Raw genomic sequence first — 25789 nt, 5'->3', positions numbered from 1 at the left:
GCTGACAGTCACTAAACTTTTCATTTATAATATTCGTATTCCCCTTACTTACTTCGCAACTGTCACCAATGGGGAACAGGCAAATAAATATGTTACACATCATTGTATATTTCTGTGCAATTCAATATCCTATTATCTTTTTAATATAATATAACTTAAGTAGCATAGTAAAAAATACACTTGACGGTAAATGTATTAAATATATCCTTAACATAAATCATACATGCCATTCCAGGGTATATTAAAAGAAGCTGAAAACAAACAAATGATAGTGGACACACTTGAAAAACGTGTTGGAAATATGCAAAATGAATTGGAGATTAGTGAACAACAGCAATTAGAAGATGATACTAAGGCTTTGCGTGGAGAACATATTGAATTACGCACCATTTTGCAAGAAGAAATTTCTATTGCAAGTGCCGCCGTAGATGCATGTCACAAATTTGAAACTGATCTTGCACGAGCTCGTACATGGATCAAAAATAAGAGTAATGAATTAAAGAAGCTTAGTGGATACCTTCCACTTAAAGCCTCGAAAGTTGAACAGGAAATTACACAGCACAGCAGTTTAGAATCTGAAATTGCATCATTCAATGAAGGAAATTTGAATAATATTATAAAACAGGGACACAATATGTTGAAAGAATGTAATGCAGAAGATAGTGCTCGATTACAAGCTCTACTAGATGATCTAAACAAAGATTATGAAGAACTGAAGAAAGAAGGTAAAGAAAAGCAAGCATCCCTTAACGATCTTCTTCAAGGACGTAAATCATTCGAAAATGAAATGGACAAATGTCAGCGGTGGATTAATGAAGCAGAAGTTGCTACTTCGTTAGAGTTACGAACGTCAAGTGTTGATGTTCTTCGTGAACAGCTTGCTAAGGTATTTTTTATTTTTTCTACGTTAGAATTTTTTTTGTGACATTATGCATTTATTTCTTATTTATTTTTTTTTTGTTTTAATTTATTTGATACGATAATTTATTAATTTGTTTTACAACTTTTTTCAGTACGATCGACTAAAGAAAGAAGCCAAAGAATATGAAGATAATATAGAAAAAATAACTCAACAAGGAAAATCTATTTTGCCTACTATCAGTGATGCAGATAAACAGGAACTGAGTGAACAGTTAAAACGTATGAAAGAAGCTCACGATAGAGTGGCTAATGTAATAAATGAACGGGCTAATAATCTGCAGAAAAAAATTGACGAAGCTGAAAAAGCGGCAGCACGTGTTGCTGAAGCAGTACAATTTATGGCAGATATTCAAAAAGAACTTCATGATTTGAATAAACCGATTGGTGCACGTATTGAAGATGTTGAAGGAATGTTAGTAGCTTATGAAAGAATATTAGATGATCTTAAGAGCAATAAATCAAAATTGTCCGGTTTACAATCAGCTAATGTCGGCGATCTTCAAAATATTCTTGCTCAACAAGATGATCTTATAAGAGCACTAGAAGCACAAATTGCAAAACTAAGACAACTATTACTTCTTCGGCAACAATTTATAGCATTGGTTGGTGAAATTACTACTTTCATTGCTAAGTATACTGAAATAATTCGAGATATTGAAAAATCTGGTCAAACAACAGAGGACAAAATCAAAAGGTATTTTTATATTGAATATTTATGAAATACAGTTTTTCTTTATTTATTACAATTAAATAAATAATATATATAATAATATTCATTTTAACAGGTATGATGATGCTATATTAAAAATACAAGAATGTGAAGCTACACTTGCAAGTGCTACAGACAAAGGACAACAAATAGCTGCTGAAGGTTCAGCCGTTGATAGAAATATTATAACAGAGCAATTGCAAACACTTAAACAACAACTCCAGGGTCTTAGAAGAGCCGTAGAAACACAAAGGGAGCAACATGAGCTAGCTGCAGCAGAACATAGAAGATTAGCCGATGAATTGGCTAATATTTTAGATTGGATAGAGAGCAAGGAAAAAGAAGTTAAGTCGAGGCCACTTCTGGAAAGAAATCCGTTAAGTGTGGAAGAGGAAATAAATAAGCACAAAATTCTTTGTGATAGCATAAACGAATACTTAGACAAAATTCGAACTTTGAAAGATTCTGTACGACACGAGGAAGGCATGCCAGGATCTCTGAAAGAAATGCTTAGTGAAGCGATGTCTTTATTAACTTCATTGCCCAGAGAAATGAAGGAACGTGGAAATTATATTGAAAGTAACTTAGAAATGAGGTTAAATTATGCCCAGCTAGCCGAAAAATTACATTATTGGGTTAAGGAAGCTAAGATTCGACTTGAAAGTGATAAAACCGGACTTGATTTTGAGAATATTCTTAGCGATTTGGAAGAACACAAGGTGAGTAATCGATGTAACTATATTAACTCACAATTCTTTAAGTAAGAATAAATTTACTTTGATATATACGAATATATCAATGAACTTTCTGAAGTAATCATTACTTTGTACTTTCAGATATACTTTAGTACCGAATCTTCGATTCGCGAACTAGTCTCTCAACAAATCCAACAAGCAGCAGATAAAATATGGCCTTCCTTGAATAGTTCTGAACAAGAGGAACTAAGCGCTGAACAACAACAACATACTCAACTGTTGAAGAACACATTAAATACGGCTAGATCTCAACGAGCTCGTATGGAACAAGGAGCAGAGACTTGGAGAGACTACAGTCAAACCTTGGAACGTGTACGTGCTGTCATAGCTAGGACAAGATTCACGGATGAACCTGTCACAACGTTAGCCGGCTTACAGTTTAATATTCAAAAGATTACACATGCATTAAATGATATTCAGGTAAACAAAATTATTTAACTCCTATGTTCGAAATTGTAGATGACATCACTTTTTATCCGTACTGTATTTAAAATGTAAATATAATTCTTAGAAGTAGAGAGAGAAGTCGTTTTAATCTAAAAAGAGAATGTAGTACGAATCGTCGATTACATATAACGTATAGTAAAAATTTCGGTCAATGCCAAGCATTTATTATACTTAAAAAAGGAATACTGAATTATTTATCTTTATACAAGTATTCGATGATAGCATATATAAAGCGGGTCTCGAGGTCATTAATGACGAATACTATCGAATGTGTCAGTGATGTTTGGGTAATTTTGTTAATAAACAGAATGGTGCAATGACATTTCACTCGGAAGTTTTCTCCGATGATGTCAAGCTTGAGAATGATGTCATCCACAAGGCAAACCAGTGGATCAGAGTTATTATTATTCAACCGCCAGTTAGTCGTGCTTGGCAATGCAAAGCACTGTGTCTGATATCGTTTCTTACTCTTTCTTTCAGAATCAACAGTTCGAGTTAGACTTGTTAAACGAACGCGGTCGAGAAGTTCTACATCTGGCAAATCCTAGAAACAAGAAGAAGATAGAAGATCAATTATCGGAGATAACTACCGAATGGAAAGAACTTGTTTCTGGTCTAGAAGGCCGTAGAGACGCTCTTGAAGCTCTTTCAAAACATTGGGAAGAATTGGAAGCACATTACTCTCACGTCGAAGCTCGATTAAACGCCATAGAAGAAAAGAACAAACTCATCGATACTGTAGTTCGATCCAAACAACATTTACAAGATATTAATAAAGCTCTGAACGTAAGTATTATAATTCTATTTGGATAATATCAAAATTGACGATTAATTGAGATCCGAAAATTTCTTAAATATTCAAAAATAAAAATTGAAACATAATTTTGTTAATTAATATCATTTTATTCTCCTATCAGGCATCAATTACGGACGCTGATAAGCTTAGACCTGCAACAGAAGAGATACAAGCATTAGCGGGATCAGTACTTGTATACCTCGCAGCTTTCACACAGCCGCCGGCATGTGCGCTCGAGGAGCGCATCAAAAATCTTCAAAAATCCGTCGAATCGTGAGTCAGAATGACATTTATTTTTTTTAACCTAATTTTCTGTTCCTTTTTTTTGGCACGCTCCATACATGGACTCGTTCGACTCCAAATCATTAAATTACTTAAACATAAAGTTTCATAGTTTATTACTTGATATACTCTTATATCACGCTCGATATTAATAATATATGTTTACACAGATAATTTCGATAAAAATCATATTATCTATATCCAGATAAGTTGTGACTTTAACCAAGAAACATTCGTGATATTTTACCGTACTATACTATGTTTAAACGTGTTGTGATTCTTGTCGATATTTATATTGATAATTCTGGCAGCAGAACTTAAAAAGAAGTAAAATCATTGCCAATTTTAGCGATATACGCGAGAATTGCACAATTCGTAATAATCGTGTGACCGAAAAATGGTTAAGGTACGTTTAGAATAATTTCAATCAAGAAATAATATTATTTTATAATAATTATTTGCATCTTTATTGTCACAATTTACAGAAAATTTGAAAAATATTAGTGCAAAATATGTCCAGGAGCAGTATGGCATGTGCATGAAGAGTGTGTATTTAGCTTCAGCTTTTTTGTTATGCAATCTTTTTATAATCGTAATATATTTCATTTCAGAAATGATTTCAAATATTTCATCTATTTAATATATAAAAGAAAAGAAAAACGCGCGTTACAATCGCTGCGATTATAGCAACTAATCGATATTCGTTCAATCTTTGCCTCTGGCAAACTAACTTTCGTGAGGAATTAAGATGACCGTTATCTTTTATCTTATAACAATGCATTAAGTGAACATTCGAAGCAACGATCGAATGTTTTCGAATGCAAGACACTATGTTTCATTCGAAATAGTAAGACAAGTATTGCAAATAATTATACAAAACCTCTTAGAAAGATAATCAGTTTATTTGTCAGTCTTCCACGTAATACAGATACTATTGATTACCTAAACTCAAAATATATATATCATCAACAACAAGAGACATAGATACGTTATTGCTGTCCGATTTTTTAATTTCAACGCAAGATATATGAAGATGCACGACAATCGTTATTCGTGACGATGCACTAATACAATATTTATTAATTTTCTTTCGTAATATATTATTACATTCTCTTTAACTATATGAATCATCTTATATCTTATTTTAGCATAGCAATATATATATATATATATATATATATACATATATATATGTATATATATTATATATATAAATGTATAGTAGTCATCGATATATTCGTTTTGTATAAAACGATTCATCGAAAATCTTCCTCCATTCTCTTTTGCATTTCCCATCTCTTTTTTTTGTTTAGTTCATATTATTCTTAGGACACAGGCACACATACATCATGGCCCGTCTTCCGTTTTCATTCTTGGCCAGCCGAGTTGGCCTTTAAAGCCAGATCGCATGCGTTGTAACTTACTTCGTCAAGGCAGAGCGGCGAAAATTCAACGCGAGTATGGCATCGTACACTTAATAACGTTCCGAACCGCGACCGCTGCTGTTTAACTTGATTGTGCCGCGCCATAGTATTCTCCAAGAATTAATATATATTTCAGAGAAGGAGAAAAGAGAGGATAAGGAGAGTAGGGTGGGGGTGAAATGCCTAGTGGTTCATATTTTGCAAATTGTGAACATATATTTCGTGGGAAAGAGGTAGGGATAAATGAAAGATAATAGGGAAGGTTAAAATAAAAAAAAGAATAATAATCCGTCACGATTATACATATAATACTTTTTATGAATGTCATCATCGTTTTCTTCAAATTTACGCGTATCGTGACACACGAGTGTTAGTGCGGTGTATTTTTACGTCATGAATCGAAACTATGCTGTTGGAACTTTCAAACACGTTCGTTCTTTTATCGGATATATCATTTAAAAGAATTCTTTTTTTTTTTTAAAGAATTTGTGTAATATCGGAAGAATTATTATTATTATTATAAATTAATAACGTACATATAATACGAAAGTACATAAAATATTTTCTATTTTTTTTTTAATTTTTTCTTTTCCATTTTTTTCATTATTATTTTCATTTACTTATATTGCTGACAATAATAAGATGTATCTCGTTATCGATGAAACAATCCATGTTCTTTTGATTGAATCACAGCAATGAATCCCTTCGTTGAAATTTGATCCCAGTGCAATGCCACGTGGATATACATCCTTTAAACGGTTACCAAGAGAATAAAAATAAAAGGAATCGTTAATTGTTTACAATTATATAGAAAATAATTTAGTATAAATATTTACATTACGATTTAAATAAGTACTTATTCATGTGCTGAAGTTAACATCACCGGTTCTTAGAAAAGCATATTAACGAGATGAAATCATCGACGAAATAATATTAAGTACTTATATTATGAATTGCAAATTTATATACATAACATCTAGAAACATTTCTATGGTAATGATTCATTACGATATGAAAAAAAAAAACTATTTCTAACTTATATATGAAAGAATATATTCTCATTTTGGGTTGATGAAAGTGACATAAAAATTTTTTGCGTTGCGAAGAATATAAATTATAAGAACAAGGATCGTTAACAACATTGTATCGATTCAGATAATGCAAATCGAATTCAAGAAGCTGATATGACTTAAATTCCGTCATATTGCTCTTCGCGTTTCTGCCACTGTTGTGTCATTTTGTGAAACTTCTTTAGCCGATCTAATCTATTTTTATATCGTACGCTTCGTCATAGCACGTATACACGCATAAGCATTACGGCATTTCCAACATCTTTCAAAAAATAGATTTTCACGACAAGTATAGTATATGATATAATCTTGTAGACTTTTTTAAAACACCATCATCGTTGTAAAAAATAAAATTAGTAATCGGGGGATCTGTATTAAAAAAAAAACCCCATTTTGATTGACAATGATTTATATTAAAAATTGGCTTGCACTTTTCTTCTTTCTCTTATAACCGTTTATACGAAAAATAAATAATTATGAATAGAATAAGATATATATTTTAAAATATTTAGAAACCTATTTTTTTCATGACAAATTTGGTTGAAAGGATTTTCATAAGCATTACGGAAATGGACGGAACATTTAGAGTCGCTCTGAAAACTCTTTCTCTCTCTCTCTTTCTCTTTCTTTCTCTCTCTCTCTTTTTCTTCTCTCGGTTCAATATACATAGTTTGTTCATCTACTTTTAGCCAAAGCTATCTCAGCTCTTGCGCCCGTCTCTGGCTCTGGGAATCAAGCCAGCCGAAGACGAAGTAGCGATACGCATTTCCGATTCTAAATTTGTTGTCCCTCGTTCCGGCTAACTTGACGTCCTAAAGCCACCACCGATCGTTCCAGGCATTTTTCATTTATATTTTTTCTGCTCGCTTTTTCACTTATATATCGATATAGAAATCATTAATCATGCATATGTATAATATACGATTAATTTTAATGCGATCAAGAAGAAAATATGACAACGACAAATTTGTCTTTTTCAATATCATTCCTCATATCAATCGATGTAGAGAAACACGAGCAATAAAATAACAAGGCTCATATAATTATTATTTGAAACGTGAAACATATTGATATACTCATTACAGACTTGTTGGTTCATTACGAGAGAAATCCAAGAAAGCGGAGGAAAATTTAAAGGAACTCGAGAGTATAGAAAGTGAAATCGAAAGACTACGTAAGGACTTAAACGAAGCTCGAAGCAACGCAACGAACCTCTACGTGTTCGCTGATCAGGAAACAGCCGAGAACGAAGTGAAGGAATTGAAGTCTCACCTCGACGATCTTGTTGAGACTGCAAAGAAATTTTCTGGAAACACTAAGGCGCGGTACCAAGTTAGCCAGCAGCTGGTACCAAGTGATCTTTCTCAGTATTTAACGGCTCTCGAGCTCTGTGCTGAGGCAACCGCACAGGCAATGGATGAGAAACAGAGAGAACTTAAACGCGCTAGGACCATTAGGTCGGATTATTTGACCGACGTAGACGAGATCCAGACTTGGGTAAGACAAGCTGAAATAAAAGTGCAAGATAGGTCTATAGAACCGATTGCACTTAGGGAAAGTCTCAGACAAATACAGAATGAGCTGGGCCCGGTCATGGATAAGCTCGAACGATTAACGAAAAATGGTCGTGTGATCATTGAGAATACGAGAGATGATGCCGAAAAAGAATTAATCGAAAAAACAATTAACGATTTGAGCGAACAGTTAGGACAAGTACGAAATTTGCTCGATGAAAAGAGACAAATTGTTGGCGACACATTAGACGCATGGCAAAGGTTCCTTACACTTTACGACACTGTCAGGGTCTGGACGGAAGAAAAGAAGCAATTCCTAACAGAACCACTCAAACTCAGTACCCTCGTTCAGGCCAAACAAAGGCTACACGAATATTCGGTACGTTCGATGGACCGAAATAGACATTCTTTCTCTCTCTCCCCCTCTTTATCTCTCCCTCCCTCTCTTAATATCCATTGGTAGGAATTCTTAGCAATGATAATCGGTATGTCACATCTCGTATTGCAGACTGCTGTAAAAAGCTGTAAGCAAGTAAACAAAAATCTAAGCGACATGGCAAAAGAATTAGACAATATTCGTCAAGTAACAACCACTGGTGATTTACCGGAGAAATTTACTGAGGCAGAGGAAGCTAAAATACAAGTCGAAGGACAACTATTGGAAAGAGTTAGTCTTCGAATTTCTTTCTTTTTTTCTTACGTTAGGATATCGATATTAACAGGGTAAGATCGGGCTCTATAGATTTATTAAATACCTTATATTTTAGAACGCTTTGTTGCAAGAAACTAGCGAAGAGTGGGAGCAATGTGAAAGAAAGATGAAAGAGGTTAAAAGTTGGATAGAAAAGGCTAAGCAGATACTCGAGTCGCCACAAAATAAGAAAAAGCCTTTGCACGATCAACATGCTATTAGGGAAAAAATGCTAAGCGATATAACAATACAAAAAACTAAAATTAAAATATCCATCGAAAAACTTCGAGTACACTTCAGATCTGGAATCGGTGGAGACAAAAAAATAACCGAAATTGCCGAAGAATTACTCTCGGAATTAGATGTTTTTTATAAAACCGTGACAGAAGAGACTGCATCCTTGGAGCTCTGCTTGGATCAGATCGATCAATATCAACAGGTCAGATACATGACCTCTTAATGATAATGGATCTTTTTATTCGTTGGCGAGATTCTTAGTAGAACGCGCAAATTTTTTTTTATTTCAGGAAATACAAAAATTACGACAAAAGGTTGTTCAAGTGGAACAGCAACTTAGGACAGTATTAAGCCCAACATACTTACCAAACAACAGAGAAAAAGCTATTCAAGAACAGCAGGTACGTTTAACAAATCACAAATTTTTTTTTATTATCGCACAAATGCGCTAAAGTAGTAGGCAATTATTAGTATTCTCTCGAAACCATCTCAAAATCGATCACTGAAACTATTTGTTTCATTGTGCTCAAATATAGCACTCACCCTTCTCAATCCTCTATTGTAGAAATCACCATTATACCGGATCAAGTATAACCGTTTTCTTCCACATCTGTACAATAACTTTTTAACTCGTAGTGATTACCAACTAACCGTCGATCGAGCAACAATTAACCATAATTGCTACAAACTATGCGATATTATTTTAATAAAAAAGAAATTTTCTTTTTTATTAAACACATAAAAAATGCCAAAAGTGGAAATTTGAGAGAAGATCATAATCTTCATTACTAACAATTAAGACTGATTACATTTAATTATAAATAATTATAAATAAAGTTATTATAATCCAAAGTATATTTCCACTTTAATGGCTCTCTACCATATCTACTTTTCGCCCTAAAACTTAATCGTAGATACATACTATCCTTTACCCTAGATTTCCTTTCATCGCTAAAAACCACCACTATCGCTTTCAGAACTCATAGTGGTACATCATTGCTTATATAATTTTGGTTGGTATCAGAAATCAATTGTATTTATTCACGTCTCCTTTTTATACATTATGCGATACAAATAAGTATCCTTAATAATAATAATAATAATAATTATTATTATTATTATTATTATTATTATTATTATTATTATTATTACTGTTGTTATCTTTTATTATTTTTGAAATATGTCTTAATCGTCTAAGTTTTTTACTTATATATTACTAGAAAAGGAGTTACTTGATTTTGTTTGCTTTGTGTTATTTTTGGTTTTAATAATTCACTGTACTTCTCTATCACGTGTGTACATCGCTATGCGTTGAGACAATTGTTTTATGTTCACAAATATGCACGCGTGTTCGTGTGTTTGTATAACTATCACTATAAGCACTCTAGGTAGAAAAAGAAATCACGGAATACGATACGAAATACTTTCGTATTCGTGCATAACAGGCAACACATAGCACATATTTATTTGTGTACACACACATTTACGTGAATTATATGATAAAATGTTATTTCCGTTGCAAGAGCTTTACGTGTAATTACATGGCGAATTACCGCTGCTAAATATAATATGGAATTTGAAACCAAGCAAAAAATATTAAAAAAAAAATAAAAATAATAATAGATCAGAAGAAAACAGAAAAAAAATCAAGTGACCTCTGAACGCAAATCAATATGCGGAATATATGCAGACAAATGGTGTATAATAATTTGGAGTTATTTATTTTCTGTTTCGTTTATGTATATACCAGCTGTTTTATTCACGTTATTTTGTTTGCCAAACCTTTTGCCTATCACTATCCTTTCAATCACGATCCTCATACGCTGTTCTACGGCTTTCATTTTGTCATCACAATCGTTCCGCTTCCCTCATTAATTCCCATATTTTTTATTTATCTCATAAATAACCAAAATTGTGCCAAAAATCTGATAACACGTTTATATCATATTTTCTTCTCTCCTCATTTTCTTTCTCTCTCTCTTCCTCTCTCTCACTCTCATTCTCTCTCTCTCTCTCTCTTTCTCTCTCTCTCTTTCTTTTTCTCTCTCTCGCTCGCTCGTTCGACGTGTTACGCGTACTTATGTTTAACAAAATTCAAACGTAACAGATTTATCGAGAAAAAATTAAATCATTGCAAAATAAAATCCATTCGTTTATTGAAAGAACGAAGCTCATCATTCAAAGAGGCACTCCTGATCCAGAGCTTCTGGATCCGTGACGATAAATTTACCTTGTAATCAAATGTTCCTGTCATCGTCATTGCTATCAGTTATCAAAAATATCCATAAACGGCAAGTCTTCGCGCATAGATTCATCGAAATCACGAATATCGGGTTTTTCGAAAAATCTATGCAACTGACGTTGACTGTTTCATCGATAACGATGATTGAAAGTATTGACGAAGTCCCATACTACACATTTCAATCTGGATAAAGATAATGATAATATAATGATGGTTAATAATTTAATGAATATGTTCAATAAGTATAATCATCTTCTACATTCTCTTTATCCACTGATAATCGTTCGATCCAATCTTTTTAGTATACCAAGATTTTTTAATTAAGTTTCTATATTGAACAAAATTATATACGTAATGGGCTACATGAAATATATCAAGATTTCATTTCTTCATTATATACATATAGTTTAGCTGTAATCTCATATTAAAGAGTATAGTCTAATTAAGGAATTAAATAAATAAAAAGCCCATTTTTTCGCTAATCAAATTACGTCTATGTTTCTTCAGAAAGTCCATACGATATCTACCTTTATTTTCTTTTTTTTCTTTTTTTCTTTATATATATATATATATATATATATATATATATACTTAAACGAGCCATATATCAATCAAGTTTAGCATAGCGACGAAAGTAACTGCCTCCTCTCCCTTAACCCGTTAGGCCCCCAGCCCAAAAATATTAAGTAATAAAAAATATCTAGAAATTGACATAAATTATTCCATTATTGTTCTTTGGTTGTTACCCTGCGGTGGATAATGCAGAGCCTACAACAAAGGATGGACGATTGGAAGCAACGAGTCAGGATCCTGATGAATCAGATACTTACCGTGGATCAATACTATGTAACCAGCGACGAGTATAAATTCACCGGACTGGCGTCCTATGCCGATATAGCCGCTGGTCGTACCAGTCCAAGTTCAAGAGGCTGTAGTCCGTACAGAAATCAACGAGATGAACCTCCTCCTTCCTGTCCCCTACCAATTCAGATATTGCCATACAACGTAACGCAACTTTCTGAACAGAAAGCAATCGAAGTAAAACATGTCGAAGATATTCAGCCGAAACTCGCACAGATTCAAATGCAAAAGGACGAGAGTAACAGCGATAATGAAAATTCAATTCGTTCAGTTAAGCAAGAAGAACAAACACCAAAAGTGGAAGAAGAAGGAACTGTAACCGATAGCACATTAAATAGTCTTCCTGTAATCACGGTAGTCGAATCAATTCCTCGTCGAGGACGTTCACCAATAAGAAAATCAACTTCTGCTCGACCTAACATGCAAACTAACAAGAAATATGAAAATCCACGTTCGCCTGTATCATGTGCAACGGAGAAGCAAATATTAAGATCTAAAAATGTGAAAAATACGTTGACTCCATGCGATGATAATAGAGGTCGATCTGCTAGCCCTATTTGGGTTCCTGGTTCAACTTCCTATGCCGATATACTTCGAGGAGGTACTCACGCAACATTTAACTCATCTGATTCGATGGATAACGATATAAATTCATTGACGAAGGAAACTCATAGCACGCATTCAAATGCAACTGAAAGTAACTCGATTAATCTCACGTTATCGGAGACACATATAAATGAAACTCATACAATCGAATCAGAATCTATTAAACCAGTGGAAAGTTCAATGTCAATTGATGACAAACAATTGTATGAACAAAGTCAGGAAACAGTTATTGAAAAGGATGACACTAAAAATTTCTCACAGGAGACTAGTAATACTTGGTCTAGTGAATCATTAGAACACTGTGACGTACTCGAAGAGAAGCATTATGACAACATAGAAAGTCAAGTACCAACAACTGAGACTTACGAATACATACACCAACCTATGACCGAATTAGTAGGATTCATAGGTTCCCAACTTGGTGCTTATCCTGTAGGTTCGTATGTTTACGCACCAGTTGAACTTCATCAGCAAATACAACTCGATACAATCACTCCGCAACATTATAGTCAAATGGATGGTTACACGACGAATCATTATGTTGGTCAAAATAATTTTCTACCGACAACTAGCATATGTCATGAGTCTCATATACAACAACAACGTGAGTGTCCTGCGAATGAATCGGAAAATAGTAAAAATGAAAAAATTATTGATTCTCAATCTTCTTCAGTTCTTGAAGTTTCTAATTTGGAAATATCGTCATTCCCGATATCTAATATCACTGAGCAAAGTGAATCTAATAACGAACAAAATGTTTCCTTAAATACTATAAATATGGATAATAGTACAAATTCAGATAATATTGAAAAGAAGAATACAAGTGTATCAAATAACACAGAAAACAAAAGTCAAATATTCTCATACGCTCAAATTCTTTCTCAAGGTCTTAATTCTCGGATTGAATCAGCAAATATAGATAGATCAACGACAGAGCAAATCAGAGGACGCTCAGGGTCACCGAAAATTGCTTCGCTTCAATATGATCTTCCAATGACTCAGCCAACGATAAATCCTCAAGAAGAAGAAAATGTAGAAAGGATTCAATCGAAACAATCTAGAGGAAATGATTGGGATACTATGAAGAAAAAAGATACAAAGAAGAAACCCCAATCTCGATCTATGGAGAAATCAAAATATACACAAGATAAAAGAACCTCGATTTCCACGGAAAAAGCGAAAGAGATTTTTGAGAAAGAAATTACTCCTTCGAAAGAAATTATCCGATCACAAAATTTACCAACAGTTTCAGCTCAAAAAACAAATGCTGCTAGGAAAGAAGACAAAGTAGAAAATAAGCAGCAAAAGAAAAAAGCAGAGCATGCAAAGCAAAAACAAGATCAACAAAAGGAGAAAGTAAACCAACAGCAAAAGGAAAAGCAAGATCACCAGAAGGAAAAGTTAGACCAACAGAAAGAAAAACACGATCTACAAATGGAAAAGCAATATCAACCGAAGGAAAAGCAAAAACATTTAAAAGAAAAACAAGAACAGCAAAAGGAAAAGCAAGAACAGCGTAAAGAAAAGGAAGAACAGCAAAAGGAAAACCAAGATCAACTTAAAGTACAAACACCTGAAACTACTGGAGCAACGAAAGGACCATTAGAAAAGAAACGTAAGCAAAAGAAGAAAAAATCAGATAAAACAATTGATGATGAAATTGACAAGGCTCTGAAAGAAATAGAAGATATGGATAAACAGAAAGCTAAGGTCCAAAAAGAAAAATATAAAGAACATACCAAGAACAAAAAAGATATTCAAGGAAATTCGAAGAAAGTCGAGCTTCCAAGCGAGGAAATAAATTTGAAATCCGAATCTGAATTAATAGAGTCAAATAAATCCAAAGGAGACGTAAAATCGAAGAAAAAGAACAAAGTCGATAGTCCTAAACAAACTAAAGAAAATATACACGATTTCAAAACGACCGATATCAAACCAATTGATAAGAAATCTGAACAACTATCTCAATACCACAATGTTAATAATTTTGTAGAAAAGGATGTTAAAAAAATAATCAAACTCGTTGAGGAATCGTGGAAAATGAATAAAAGTATCAGTAGTACTATTGAAGCTTATACAGAAAAATTGAAAGCGATCAAGAAGAATCATAAAGTTAATGTTCAGAATATTGAGGAAGTTTTGGAAAATATTACATCTAAGAATGACGATATGATAGAAGAAGCAAAACCAAAAAATAAGTCAAAATGTAGCGATGACAGCAATATTGAAAGAAAGAAAGAAACTGTGCCAATTGCTTCAAAGGTGAAACAAAAAGAAAAATTAAAGGATAAAACCGTAACAGAAAAATTAGTTTCAACCTACGTGGTGGAATCAAAAGAGCAACCTATAAAAAAATCCATAACACAATCCATTATTTCATTAAATGAAACTAATATTGCTTCTTCTCCTGAAATTGTTGAAGAAACAGAACAAGACAAAACAGAAGTTAATTCTAAGGAAATGGCTATTATTCAAGATGCAAAAGTAAAATCTACGAAAAAAATGTCGAAGACATCTAAAATCAAAGACATGCCTTCGCCAAAAAAAATTGTTGAACAAAAAGAACCTCCACCTTCTTTCGAAGAGGAGATAATCTCTAAAGATAAAAAGCAAACGGAAGAAAAGATTTTATCTGAGGCACCTGCTAGTTCTAAAGATCAAGATAAATTCAATATGGAGCCACTTTGTAAAGATGAAACAAGACCGAATCTAACTATCGAAGAAATAATACAAGTATCCACAATAAATGAGGATCATATTAATTCCAAATTAATTCAAGCTGACGTTGAATGTCCTAAAGTAGAAGAAACTGAAGAATTTGTAGAAGAAAAAGGGGATCAAAGAAAGGAGGAGGTCGAACATGTTAATCATAGCAATGATTTAGAGTTGCTAAGTGTTAATAACGACATTAGTGAAAACATAGAAGCTAAATTGAAAGAAAATAATGTCGAAAGCATTGACAATGGCTTGAAATCAAGTGTTCCACGCAGTCCATCGCCATTGCAAGTAGGGAAAGCTCTCATTATCGAAAAAACAGTAACTACTGTAACTACCACCGTTGGTACAGGAACAATGCAGATAAAACCACTTGACGTGAAACCCATTAAAAAGATTGAAATTTTAGAAAACGTTCCCTTAGTCAAAACTGTAGGCTCGAAATCTTCCGACGTGATATCTTTGCGACCCGAGACCGTAGAAGCTAGCCTAATCACAACATATGCTAGGGTTCCTGGTAATTCTTACATTAGCGTTGCTGAACAAGATTCGTCCTATCAAATTTCTCACACTGTCAATCAATCTCCCATTGTTCCCATTTCTTCTGAAATTATTGAATCCGATGAACCACCGTTATTCGGGAGTATTAAAGATAGGAGAAAATATCGTGAAGAAATATGCGTGCCTAACGACTCTATGAAGGAAACACTTCATGAAAGCCAAATGATATCGTTCGGTGACGATGAAAGTACTTCTATACAGACAGTCATTGATAAGGATTTGAAAAAAAAGAATTCTGAATCTTTGAACAGTACTATCATCGATGATGTATATAACTCAATTGAATTCGAAAACGAAAGAGAAATATTCGAAGAACATTCGAAAATTGAAGAAAAAAATGAGCTAGTAAGTTTACATCAAAGGAGAAAACAAACAGTTATTGATGAAAGTCAGTCTGTAAAAAAAGACAAAGCTAAGGAGAAGATAGTAAAAGAAAGGGATGATGATAATAAAACTAAACACGTATTTGATACACATTCCAATTTAGACCAACGAGAAAGCAACGAATATTTATTAGAACTAATTAAACCTTATTGGTTAAATTATCATAATTATACTAATGCCGAGAATGAACTTTGCAGACATTATAAAATTGTGCAGCTGTCACAAGAACCACGTATAACTGATATCCATTCTGTTTGTAGTGAAGATAATATTATGAAAATTGTTCAAGAGTCTGTTATGAAAAAGTCTCAAGTTCAAAAGATAAGCAACGACGAGAAAGCAGCCAACGAAAAATCTAAAATAATATCTTTGCTTGCAGACGTTCCTAAATATCCAATTATTAGCTTCTATGAGTTCGAATCGCAGTGGATACAATTTCAACAACCAGTCACAAAAAAATCTATTTCTTCATCTTCCACTGATTCTGCAGATATAATAATTCCAGTAAATACTATTTCAAGTAAGACAGAAATAATTGAAAAAGATGTTAATGCGACCTTGGCAAAAATAAACGAGATAATCGATATGCATGAAAGTCCTGTTAAAACAAAAGACAATGACATTGATGCTAATACTAATAAAAATGAATCAAAACTCGACTGTAACTTAACTCAACTCAACTCAACTCAAGCTATACATTTGAAAACTGATGATTCGTGGATGAGTTTTTTGGATGAAACGATGGTGATAAATGATGATGATTGGGAAGAAGATACGAATGAAATGAAGCAGAATCCATCAACAATAGTTCAGTCTGAATTAGATCTTATTATTTCAACTACTAGTAGCATGTTGGATGAAGAAAAGTCTTTCAATAAAAAACCGTTTATAAAAAAAGAAGAAGAAGGTAAGGTGTCACCTATTAAAACACAGGTATCCATCTCAAGTGAACCTAAAGAGAAAGATATTTTTGTTAAATACGAAGAGAAGACTCAACCTAATAAGCATAAAATACATGTATCTCAGAGAGAAACGCAAAATGTGATAGAACAGAAATCTGTACATTTAAAATCTTCTGAAGATTGGTTGAACTTTTTAGATGAAGAAATACCTATTAATAGTGATGATTTTGAAGATCTGGAAGTTAAATCTAATGTAGTTGTAAATAAAGAAAGAATTGATAAACCTGTAGAAAAAGATAAATTAGAAGTCATAGAAATATTAAAAGATACTATGGAAATAGAACAGGATAGAGAATTGAAAAAAAAATTAGAAGAAAAAGAAAAGAAAATAGAAGAAATGGAGAAATTGACAGATGAAGAAAAATTAGAAAAGAAAAAAAAATTGAAGGAATCAGAAAAATTAGAAATCAAAAATAAGTTAAAAGACATAGTGAAAATAGAAGACATGAAATTACAGAAAGATAACGTAATAATAGAAGTAAAGGAAGAGTTAAAGAAACGAGAAAGAATAGAAGAAAAAGAAAAGTTAGCAGATAAAGAAACATTAAAAGAGAAAGATGAACTAATGGAAACTGAAAAATTAAAAATTAAAGAAAAATCAGAAGACATAGAGAAAATAGAAAATAAGAAAATAGAGAAAGAAAATGTGATAACAGAAATAAAGGAAGGGTTACAAAAACAAGAAATAATAGAAGAAAATGATAAGTTAGCAGATGAAGAAAATTTAGAAAAGAAAGATGAACTGGTGGAACCAGAAAAATTAGAAATGAAAGAAGAGTTAGAAAATACAGTAAAGGTAAAAAACAATAAAATTATAAAAGCAAATGTAATAACAGAAGTGAAGGAAAACTTACAGAAACAAGAGAAAATAGAAGAAAAAGAAAATTTGGAAATTGAAATCAAATTAGAAAAGGAAGTCAAACTGGATAAACCCGAAAAATTAGAAATCAAAGAAAAATTAGAAGAGACACTAAATATGGAAGGGGATAAAGTACCGAAAGAAAATGAGACATTAAAAGGGAAGAAAGAATTGCAGAAACAAGAGAGAAAAAAAAGAAAAGAGAAGTTGGCAGATAAAGAAAAATCAGGAAAAAAGGAAAAACCGAAAGGATCAGAAATATTGAAAACCAAAGAAAAGTTAGAAGATACAATGAAAATAGAAGAGAAAGAAGAAAAAGAAGAGAAAGTACAGGAAGAAAGTAAAATATTAAAAGACAAAGAAGACTTACAGAAACAAGAGAGAATAAAAAAAAAGGATAAATTGGCAAGTGATAACAAATTAGAGAAGATAGAAAAATTAGAGGAATCAGAGAAATTAAAAATCAAAGAAAATTTAGAAAACATAGTGAAAGTAAACGACAAACTGGAAGAATTAGAGAAAGTAAAAGACAAACTAGAGGAATTACAAAAAGAACATGAGAAATTAGAAAAACAAGAAGAAAAATTAGAAGGAGAGGAAAAATTGAAAGTAGAAGAAAAATTAGAAAAGAAAGAAAAATTTAAAAAACCAGAAAAATTGAAAATCATGGAGAACTTAGAGGATACTATGAAAGTACAAAATAATAAATTACTGCAAGATAAAATAGAATTAGAAAAAGAAGAATTACAGAATCAAGAAAAAATAAAAATAGACAAGCAATTGATAGATAAAAACAAATCAAAAGAAAAAGAAAAACTGGAAGAGGCAGTTAAACTAGAAATCGAAGATAAATTGGAAGATAAGATAAAATTCGAAAATGAAGATATATTGGGAAGAAAAAAATTATCTGAAGAACAGAAACAATCTGAAAACAAAATTATTATTGATGGTATGAATCAGAATATAATGCCAAATGACGATAAGATAGAATCTGGAGATCCAAAAAAAGAAATAAAATCTGCTAAGAGTGGGAAGACAAAGGAACAAACTAAATCAAAGTCAAAGAGCAAAAAGCAGAACAAATCTGAAACTCGAAGCCAAAAAGAAGAAGATAAAAAACAAATGAAAGACGAAGTAAAAAATAAAAAAGAACAGATACATGAAAAAATAGCAAATAAAATAAATTTTACATTAAATGACCTTAAACTTGAGAATATTGTGTCATCCGAGATTTTAACAGAGACAAACAAATCAGATGATTCGAAAAAAGAAGTTCTAAAACAGGATAATCAATTACAATTAAGTGAAAAATCATGGACTTCTATAATTAGCACGAAAGATACTGCAGACTCAAATAAACCAGTCGAGCAAATAGAAACGATTATAATTGTCGATACTGCACCACAAGATGCAATTTCTGATGTAAAACCAATTCCAGTAATCACAAAAAAAACATCTTCAAAGATTTCTCAAAAACAGGAGTTGGAACAATCGATTAAAGAAATGACAGCAAAGAAACAGAAGAAAAAGATTGAAGAAAAGGAAGCAATGTCTACAAGTGTGACTGAAAATGTACAAACTTTTTCACAATCACCTTCACACGTTTTGATGCAACAAGAGTTGGAACAATCGACTGAAGAAGTAACATCAAAAAAACAAAAGAAAACAATTGAAGAAAAGAAAGCAGTATCTGTAACTAAAGATAAACAAGCTTCTTCAGAATCATCTTCACAAGTTCTGCAAAAAATTGTTAACGAAGATAACAGTAAGTCCTATTTAGCGACATTCTCTCATGGATCTTTGCCACAATTAAGCCAAAAACAAATAATTCATGAAAAATCATTACCACTTAAAACAGAAGTTCACTCCGACGAATCACCTGCTGATGATATTATAAATATAAACGTCGATATAATATCAGAAAAAGGGATTAAGAATAATAATGTTAAAATCGGAGAAAGTATACCATTTAATGAAACAGATTATTCTGATGTCCAAGTTACGAGTAATAATTCCAAAGGTGAAGTAACTTCATGGGCAGAAGAAATAGAAAAAAAAATATTTACACCGACTGTTGTGCAATCTTTAGAGAATGTAGAATCACTTTCTTCTACTCTAGAAGATATAGAAGTTTTCACAACTGATCTATTAGACACCGAAACTATTTCAACAACAAAAGCAGACTCGTGGGCTGCTATTGTGGCTCGAAAAACAAATGACACAGTAGATTTACCTCCATTCGTTGAACAGAATACAATTAAAAATGAAAAACATCTTACAAAGGAAGAATATCTCCCTCAAGTACAGATTTTCGTAGATGAGAGCCCTCAATCAGCACCTATAGAAAATCTTGTTCATGTCGATGATCAAGGTTTCGTCGAATTTATAAATCGAAAAGAGTTACGAACCAGAAGATCTAGATCGCGATCGAGAACCAATAAATCAGATGATTTCGTTGCAGTAACGGTAAATACGAGCCAAAATAAAACTGATGCTACTTTGGATTCTATTGAACAAAAAATATCGACAGATGTGAAATCTAAGACGGAAACTAGTCAGGACAAAGAAACAAAAAATGAAGTTCAGAAACAGAAAGGAAAGAGTAAATCGAAGTTGAAAGGTAATGATAAGGAAACTATTGAAAAAGAAGTACAAGAAAAAGATGAAACGGTTGTTGTGAAAGAAAACTCTAAGGGAACAATAACTAAAGATAAAACTTCAGATATAGTTGTTGATAGAAAGAAACAAGAACATGAAAAGGACACTAAATTTGAATCTCGAAAACAAAAGGTAAAAGGCAATGCTAAATCGAAAAATCACGATGTAGAAACTAAAGAGAATAATACAAAATTAGAAATCTCTTCTAAAAATGAAGAGATTTCTAAAGAAGTTAGTACTGCAAAAATAAAAGAGACAAATAATGAACCAGTATTAGATATTCAAACAGAATTGAAAGAAACAAATAAAGAAGAAATAACAACTGAAAATTATAATAATAATTCCATAGAAAATTGTGTCTCCAAAACAAATAAGGAACATGAAATTAATTTAGAAAAGACCATAATTTCAGATCAAGAAAGTATAGAGCCGGTAGATAAAAGCAGAAAGCAAAAAACAGCTGACGAGCAAAGTAATAATTCTATGGAAATTGGTACCTCCGAAACAAATAAGGAAATTAGTTCAGAGAAGACTATAATTTCAGATCAAGAAAACAAAGAGCCGGTGGAGAAAGAAAAAAGTAAAAGCAAAAAACAAAAATCTAAGAAGAATAAATCAGGGAAAAACGAGTGGAAAGAATCAGTAGAACGAAATGAAAGTAAGAAATTTAAAGTAGATAAAGAATTGACAGCAAATATTCAAATTACTGAGAAAGAAAAGACAACCACAAACGAAAACAATCAAATAACAGAGAAAATAGATACGATCAAGAATCAGAGTAGTGAAAAGATAAAAGATTCTCAAGATTCAAGGACACCGAAGAAAGAAAGAGATGAACCTATTGGTAAATTGAAAAATAGGTCGAAAAATAAAAAACCGATCCAGGATAAATCAAAAGTGAATGTTAATAAAGATATCGAAAAGTCATGTAAAGAAAATGGAGTAACTAATCAGATAGATTCTAAAACTGTATTGATAGAAACTGAGACAGCAGATATAAATACGAAATTTATCGAGGAAGAAAAATTAGAAATACGTACTGATACAAATGGAGAAGAATTGCACAAAGAAAATGAAAATAATCAGATTGATTCAAAATTGACACTTATAGAAGTTAATCAGATAGAAATATCTTATGATAAAAAACAAATGAAGGAAATACCTGAACATAGTCAAACCGAATCAACTATTGAGTCAAAAATAAATGAGAAATTTATTTTAGAAGAAAAATTAAAGGTACCTGTTGATAAAAATGATGAAGATTTGCAACTGTTACAAGAAAATAAAGAATTTATACAGTCTGCTATAAATCCAGAAATAAAAGAATCAGTAATAGATCGAAAGATCCAACAAAAATCGAAAAAGGAAGATAAGAAAAAGAAAAAGCAAAGTGCTAAACATTTACCTCAAGATAATTTGAGTAATAAAGAAACAGAGGAAAAAGAGATTAAAAAACAAAATGCAATTACTAAAGAAAAGGAAATTAAATCGGCAACATTAGAACTTATTGTACATGAAATAAAAACGTCGGTTGCAGACATTAAACTTGAACCACAGGAAATCCTTTCAGGCAACGTTCATGACAACACATGTGAAAAATGTGTTGAGAACAAAACTGAACAGGAAGAAATTAGCTTAACTCCTAAAACGATAGCATTAGATTCTGCACTTTCTTCTAATGTGGTAGAAATTAGTGCAGATAAATTAAACATATCGGATCATGAAAAAGCCTTTACAGATATCGTCTCTTCGCAAGATAATATAATTTCAAAATCAAGTGAGAATACTAATGAGAATACAATCGATTCAAAAGAACGCATTGAGCAAATTGAGAATGAAGATAAAAATACATTAAAAGAAATCGAGGAACATCTTTCTTCGGAAATAAAATCATGTCCTACGATAATCGAGAATCTCGAGCACTTACATGAAAATAAAGAAAGCATTGAATCTGATCCGTCCTTTGTAGCTACAGAGAATCGTCCGAAGGTACGATTCTATATTGCTGACGACGTCCTTATTCTTACCCATGATAAAGAAAAGGAACTGAAATCAGCAATGATTCAGGAGAGAACATTGAATACAGTACGATCGAAATTCCTTTCTCTTGACAGTGGTTTTTGGCCGACAAAACATCCTTATCATGAAGCCGAAAAAGATTTGTTTGAGAGTTTAGCTCATCATATTGAGAACGATTCGATTGAGAACAATAAAAAGGATTCCAGTGATCGTGATCCACCGGATCACAGTTATGACGACGATAATAATGGGGGTGGATCTAGAGGTGGTTCAGGGCACTGTTTCGATAATTCGCGAACTCTACTGGGTTCACCTCGTACGGAATGCCTCGTGACGGACCTGCCTGGTGGCATTTGTAGTTGGCGCGATTATAGTACTTACTTATCGAGCGAGAACGAGGAGAAACCGGATAACACCTTGCAGCTTACACATAAAATGACTGAGAACTTGATAACCAAGCCAAGCTTGCCTTCGAAGTCATCATCCTCTTCGACTAATCTTCAATTAACTTCGAAAATCCAAATGAATTCTAACTATCCTACCTGGATCGATGTTTCAAATAATAACAATCCACTTCCTTCTGACCATTCCAATGCCACTGTATCAACTAATATTCTTATAGAAAACGAAGAAACCATGTCCATTCCTTTGAACGAAGAACAATTCGTTCAATTTAATTTTGAATCTTCCTCAATATCAACCTCCATCCCAAATCATCCAGAACCATCACAAGATATAGGTAGAGCAACGCTGGAATCTCTGCAGCAATGGCCTCCGAATGAACAGGTGGAGAGAGAGACGAGGGCAATCAAAGACAAGACTATGAAGATACGAGGGATCAAGGTGCGATGTGACATCACAGTCAGTAATCGCTCTTGTTGTACCATAAATGGTCAACGTTACTGGCACATCTCTATATACGTACATATAGCGTATACATATTCTGTTTTATTTAATCTTTTGTTGTTGCCCTTGTTTTTTTTCTTCTCTTTTCTTCTCTATTCCTCATTTTCATTAAATGATTCCAAATCAGAACAATCTGCTTATTTGAGTAACACATAATTTTACTGAAATTTTTTTATCTATTTGAAATCGATGCATCTATACTATTTATAAAGATAGTTATTATTATTTACATTATTATTATTAAAACATTTCAGCAAAATTAAAAAACATTTTTCCAAAAAAAGCTTATGTGATTCGACTTTCCTTCTTTACTAAATTTTGTATGTACTATATGCGTGCTACTTCTTATACTATATTCTAATGAGTTTATCGTCGTATATATTCCTTTTGTTGTAATTAAAACTGCTAATATTTTGCTTACAACGCATGTAGTAGTACACGACCCACTAAAGTTTTGCATTTAAACATTTACATTATCGAAAGATAATTAGATAACAAAAAAAATATAAGTTGTAATGGAAATATATTTCGAGAGTAGAAAGTACATAATAATAATTACAAATCTTGTATATCATACATAACATTTTTTATTACGTTATAAACTTGAATTTTCACTTGCATTTGATCATTTTAAATATCTTCATTCGATCGAATCATAATTTCTACCGAAGTGCTTGAAATTCGCCATTTATAGATTCCTATTAACTATTGTATAATATATCATATATAGATCAAAAACATTTCTTTTTTAAAGTTAATTAATTCCTACAATAACCATTATTATTTATAGTTATTTATTTAAAAATGTAATTTGAACTCTAAATCATTAACAAAACTTAACAAGTAAAATTGACTTCAATCCTTATATATTTATATTTTTAACATATTTCTTCCTCTTTGCTTATTTCTTCTTTCTGCTTGTTCACACATTCATTATATTTATAATTCATGTATTTTATTAATAATTTTGTGATATAATTACGTCTATTTTTCCCCTTCAGTAAATATATATCTTCCATACCATTACATTACTCTAATATATATTTTATGTCAACAATCCTGGCAGTTTCATCATTACAGTTTGATATTTTCTACAGATTTTTCATAGGAATTTGCTCGAGCTAATCAATTAATATATGCCAAGAGTTGATTTGAAAAACTGTCGTGTGCACGGCATGGAATAAATTGATCAAAACAATCAATAATGGAATAACTAATATGCATATACTTTACAGGAAACCATAGAAGCACGTCTCACAGCATTAAAAACTGCCCTTTTGGATATAGAAGCTACGAATTTGTCTCGTGATTCTATTGAATCAATGTTATCTGCCACTGGGGTAAGATGGTATTAATTAGATGAATTAATTCAAAAAAATTAATTTAGTGTTAAATAATATTATAATAAAATAATATTATAATAAAATAATATTATAATAAAATAATATTATAACTAAATAATATTATAACTAAACAATAGAGATGCATAAAATATCATGCTTTGATTATATTATTTTTATTAGGCGATGATAACAAAACTTCAAGGTTATGATGAAGAAACTATACAATTGCAACAACAATTGTGTGAAATTCCAATCAATACTACTTGTCAAATATTTACGAATACTTTGGAAAGTATTCAATCGCACATTAATACGTTGTTGACTGAAACAAAGCAAAGTTATGAGCTTTTAGAGCAAGCTTTAGAGATTCAACGTCAACGAACTAAAGAAATAAAGGACTATCAAAATTTTCTTGAAGAAACAGATGTTTGGCTAAAGGATATCGTAGTTGGAATAAATGAGTCAATAACTGTAGACCAGGTTCGTTAATTAAATAATTCCTATTGATATTAAAGCTATGCAAGCTATTGAATGTTAACAATACATTTTTTTTATACATGTACTTTAACAGAATTTGCAAGTGCAGTTGTTAGATCGTACTCAACGAGTATCCAAATTGGAATCACTACCAGAAGTTAAAGAGTTGGCAAAAGTATTGAAGAATGAACTGATGGACTTGATTAACCGTCTTCAGCAAAAGCAGCAGGTATCAGACATCGTTCAGAATTCGTGCGTTATCGCACAATATGCTGCTTCTTCTATTATGGTTGCTTAAATTCAATAAAAAATACAAATAAAACATTTGCTTTGGGTATTTCGAACGTTCT

At 32.0% G+C, this 25789-nt stretch overlaps 4 protein-coding genes across 6 annotated transcripts in view; all 4 read left to right on the top strand.

Moving 5' to 3' along the window:
• The window catches only part of LOC124947026 (muscle-specific protein 300 kDa), a 40106-nt gene extending 28531 nt beyond the window's left edge, over positions 1 to 11575 (top strand). The window contains exons 23-33 of one of the 2 annotated variants that reach the window (XM_047488601.1): positions 236 to 886; positions 1014 to 1615; positions 1707 to 2349; positions 2467 to 2805; positions 3313 to 3618; positions 3750 to 3901; positions 7490 to 8297; positions 8427 to 8585; positions 8686 to 9048; positions 9137 to 9247; positions 10954 to 11575. In XM_047488601.1, coding sequence (XP_047344557.1) covers positions 236 to 886; positions 1014 to 1615; positions 1707 to 2349; positions 2467 to 2805; positions 3313 to 3618; positions 3750 to 3901; positions 7490 to 8297; positions 8427 to 8585; positions 8686 to 9048; positions 9137 to 9247; positions 10954 to 11064 — 4245 coding nt within the window. In that variant the 3' untranslated portion in view covers positions 11065 to 11575. Of the gene's footprint in view, positions 1 to 235; positions 887 to 1013; positions 1616 to 1706; positions 2350 to 2466; positions 2806 to 3312; positions 3619 to 3749; positions 3902 to 7489; positions 8298 to 8426; positions 8586 to 8685; positions 9049 to 9136; positions 9248 to 9411; positions 10482 to 10953 lie in introns of those variants that run through there. The other variant, XM_047488600.1, reaches the window with a different exon arrangement.
• A 272-nt stretch (positions 11576 to 11847) lies between these two features.
• On the top strand, positions 11848 to 14410 carry LOC124947182 (putative uncharacterized protein DDB_G0271606). The gene is made up of 3 exons (XM_047488987.1): positions 11848 to 13441; positions 13802 to 14265; positions 14384 to 14410. Exons 1-3 carry the CDS (start codon positions 11848 to 11850, stop codon positions 14408 to 14410), a joined length of 2085 nt encoding a protein of 694 aa, XP_047344943.1.
• Positions 14411 to 14595: 185 nt separating this feature from the next.
• LOC124947181 (putative leucine-rich repeat-containing protein DDB_G0290503) lies at positions 14596 to 17476 on the top strand. Its single transcript, XM_047488986.1, has 3 exons — positions 14596 to 16081; positions 16319 to 17376; positions 17459 to 17476. Exons 1-3 carry the CDS (start codon positions 14596 to 14598, stop codon positions 17474 to 17476), a joined length of 2562 nt encoding a protein of 853 aa, XP_047344942.1.
• Positions 17477 to 18301: 825 nt separating this feature from the next.
• LOC124947027 (muscle-specific protein 300 kDa-like) overlaps positions 18302 to 25789 on the top strand; it is a 30120-nt gene continuing 22632 nt past the window's right edge. Inside the window, exons 1-4 of one of the 2 annotated variants that reach the window (XM_047488603.1) lie at positions 18302 to 23556; positions 24855 to 24959; positions 25143 to 25442; positions 25534 to 25668. In XM_047488603.1, the coding sequence (XP_047344559.1) occupies positions 18328 to 23556; positions 24855 to 24959; positions 25143 to 25442; positions 25534 to 25668 (5769 nt within the window). In that variant the 5' untranslated portion in view covers positions 18302 to 18327. Of the gene's footprint in view, positions 23635 to 24854; positions 24960 to 25142; positions 25443 to 25533; positions 25669 to 25789 lie in introns of both variants that reach the window. The other variant, XM_047488602.1, reaches the window with a different exon arrangement.

This window comes from Vespa velutina, chromosome 2 (assembly GCF_912470025.1).
Source record: "Vespa velutina chromosome 2, iVesVel2.1, whole genome shotgun sequence".
Lineage (NCBI taxonomy): Eukaryota > Metazoa > Arthropoda > Insecta > Hymenoptera > Vespidae > Vespa > Vespa velutina.
This window is presented reverse-complemented; position numbering and strand designations above follow the sequence as displayed.

Coding starts and splice junctions, on each gene's coding strand:
- LOC124947182 (XM_047488987.1), top strand. CDS start 11,848: ATGCAGAGCCTACAACAAAGGATGGACGATTGGAAGCAACGAGTCAGG. Junction 13,442..13,801: donor CGCTCAAATTCTTTCTCAAG/GTCTTAATTCTC, acceptor ATTTACCAACAG/TTTCAGCTCAAAAAACAAAT. Junction 14,266..14,383: donor TGGATAAACAGAAAGCTAAG/GTCCAAAAAGAA, acceptor CTGAATTAATAG/AGTCAAATAAATCCAAAGGA.
- LOC124947181 (XM_047488986.1), top strand. CDS start 14,596: ATGAATAAAAGTATCAGTAGTACTATTGAAGCTTATACAGAAAAATTG. Junction 16,082..16,318: donor GAATTCTGAATCTTTGAACA/GTACTATCATCG, acceptor ATTCCAATTTAG/ACCAACGAGAAAGCAACGAA.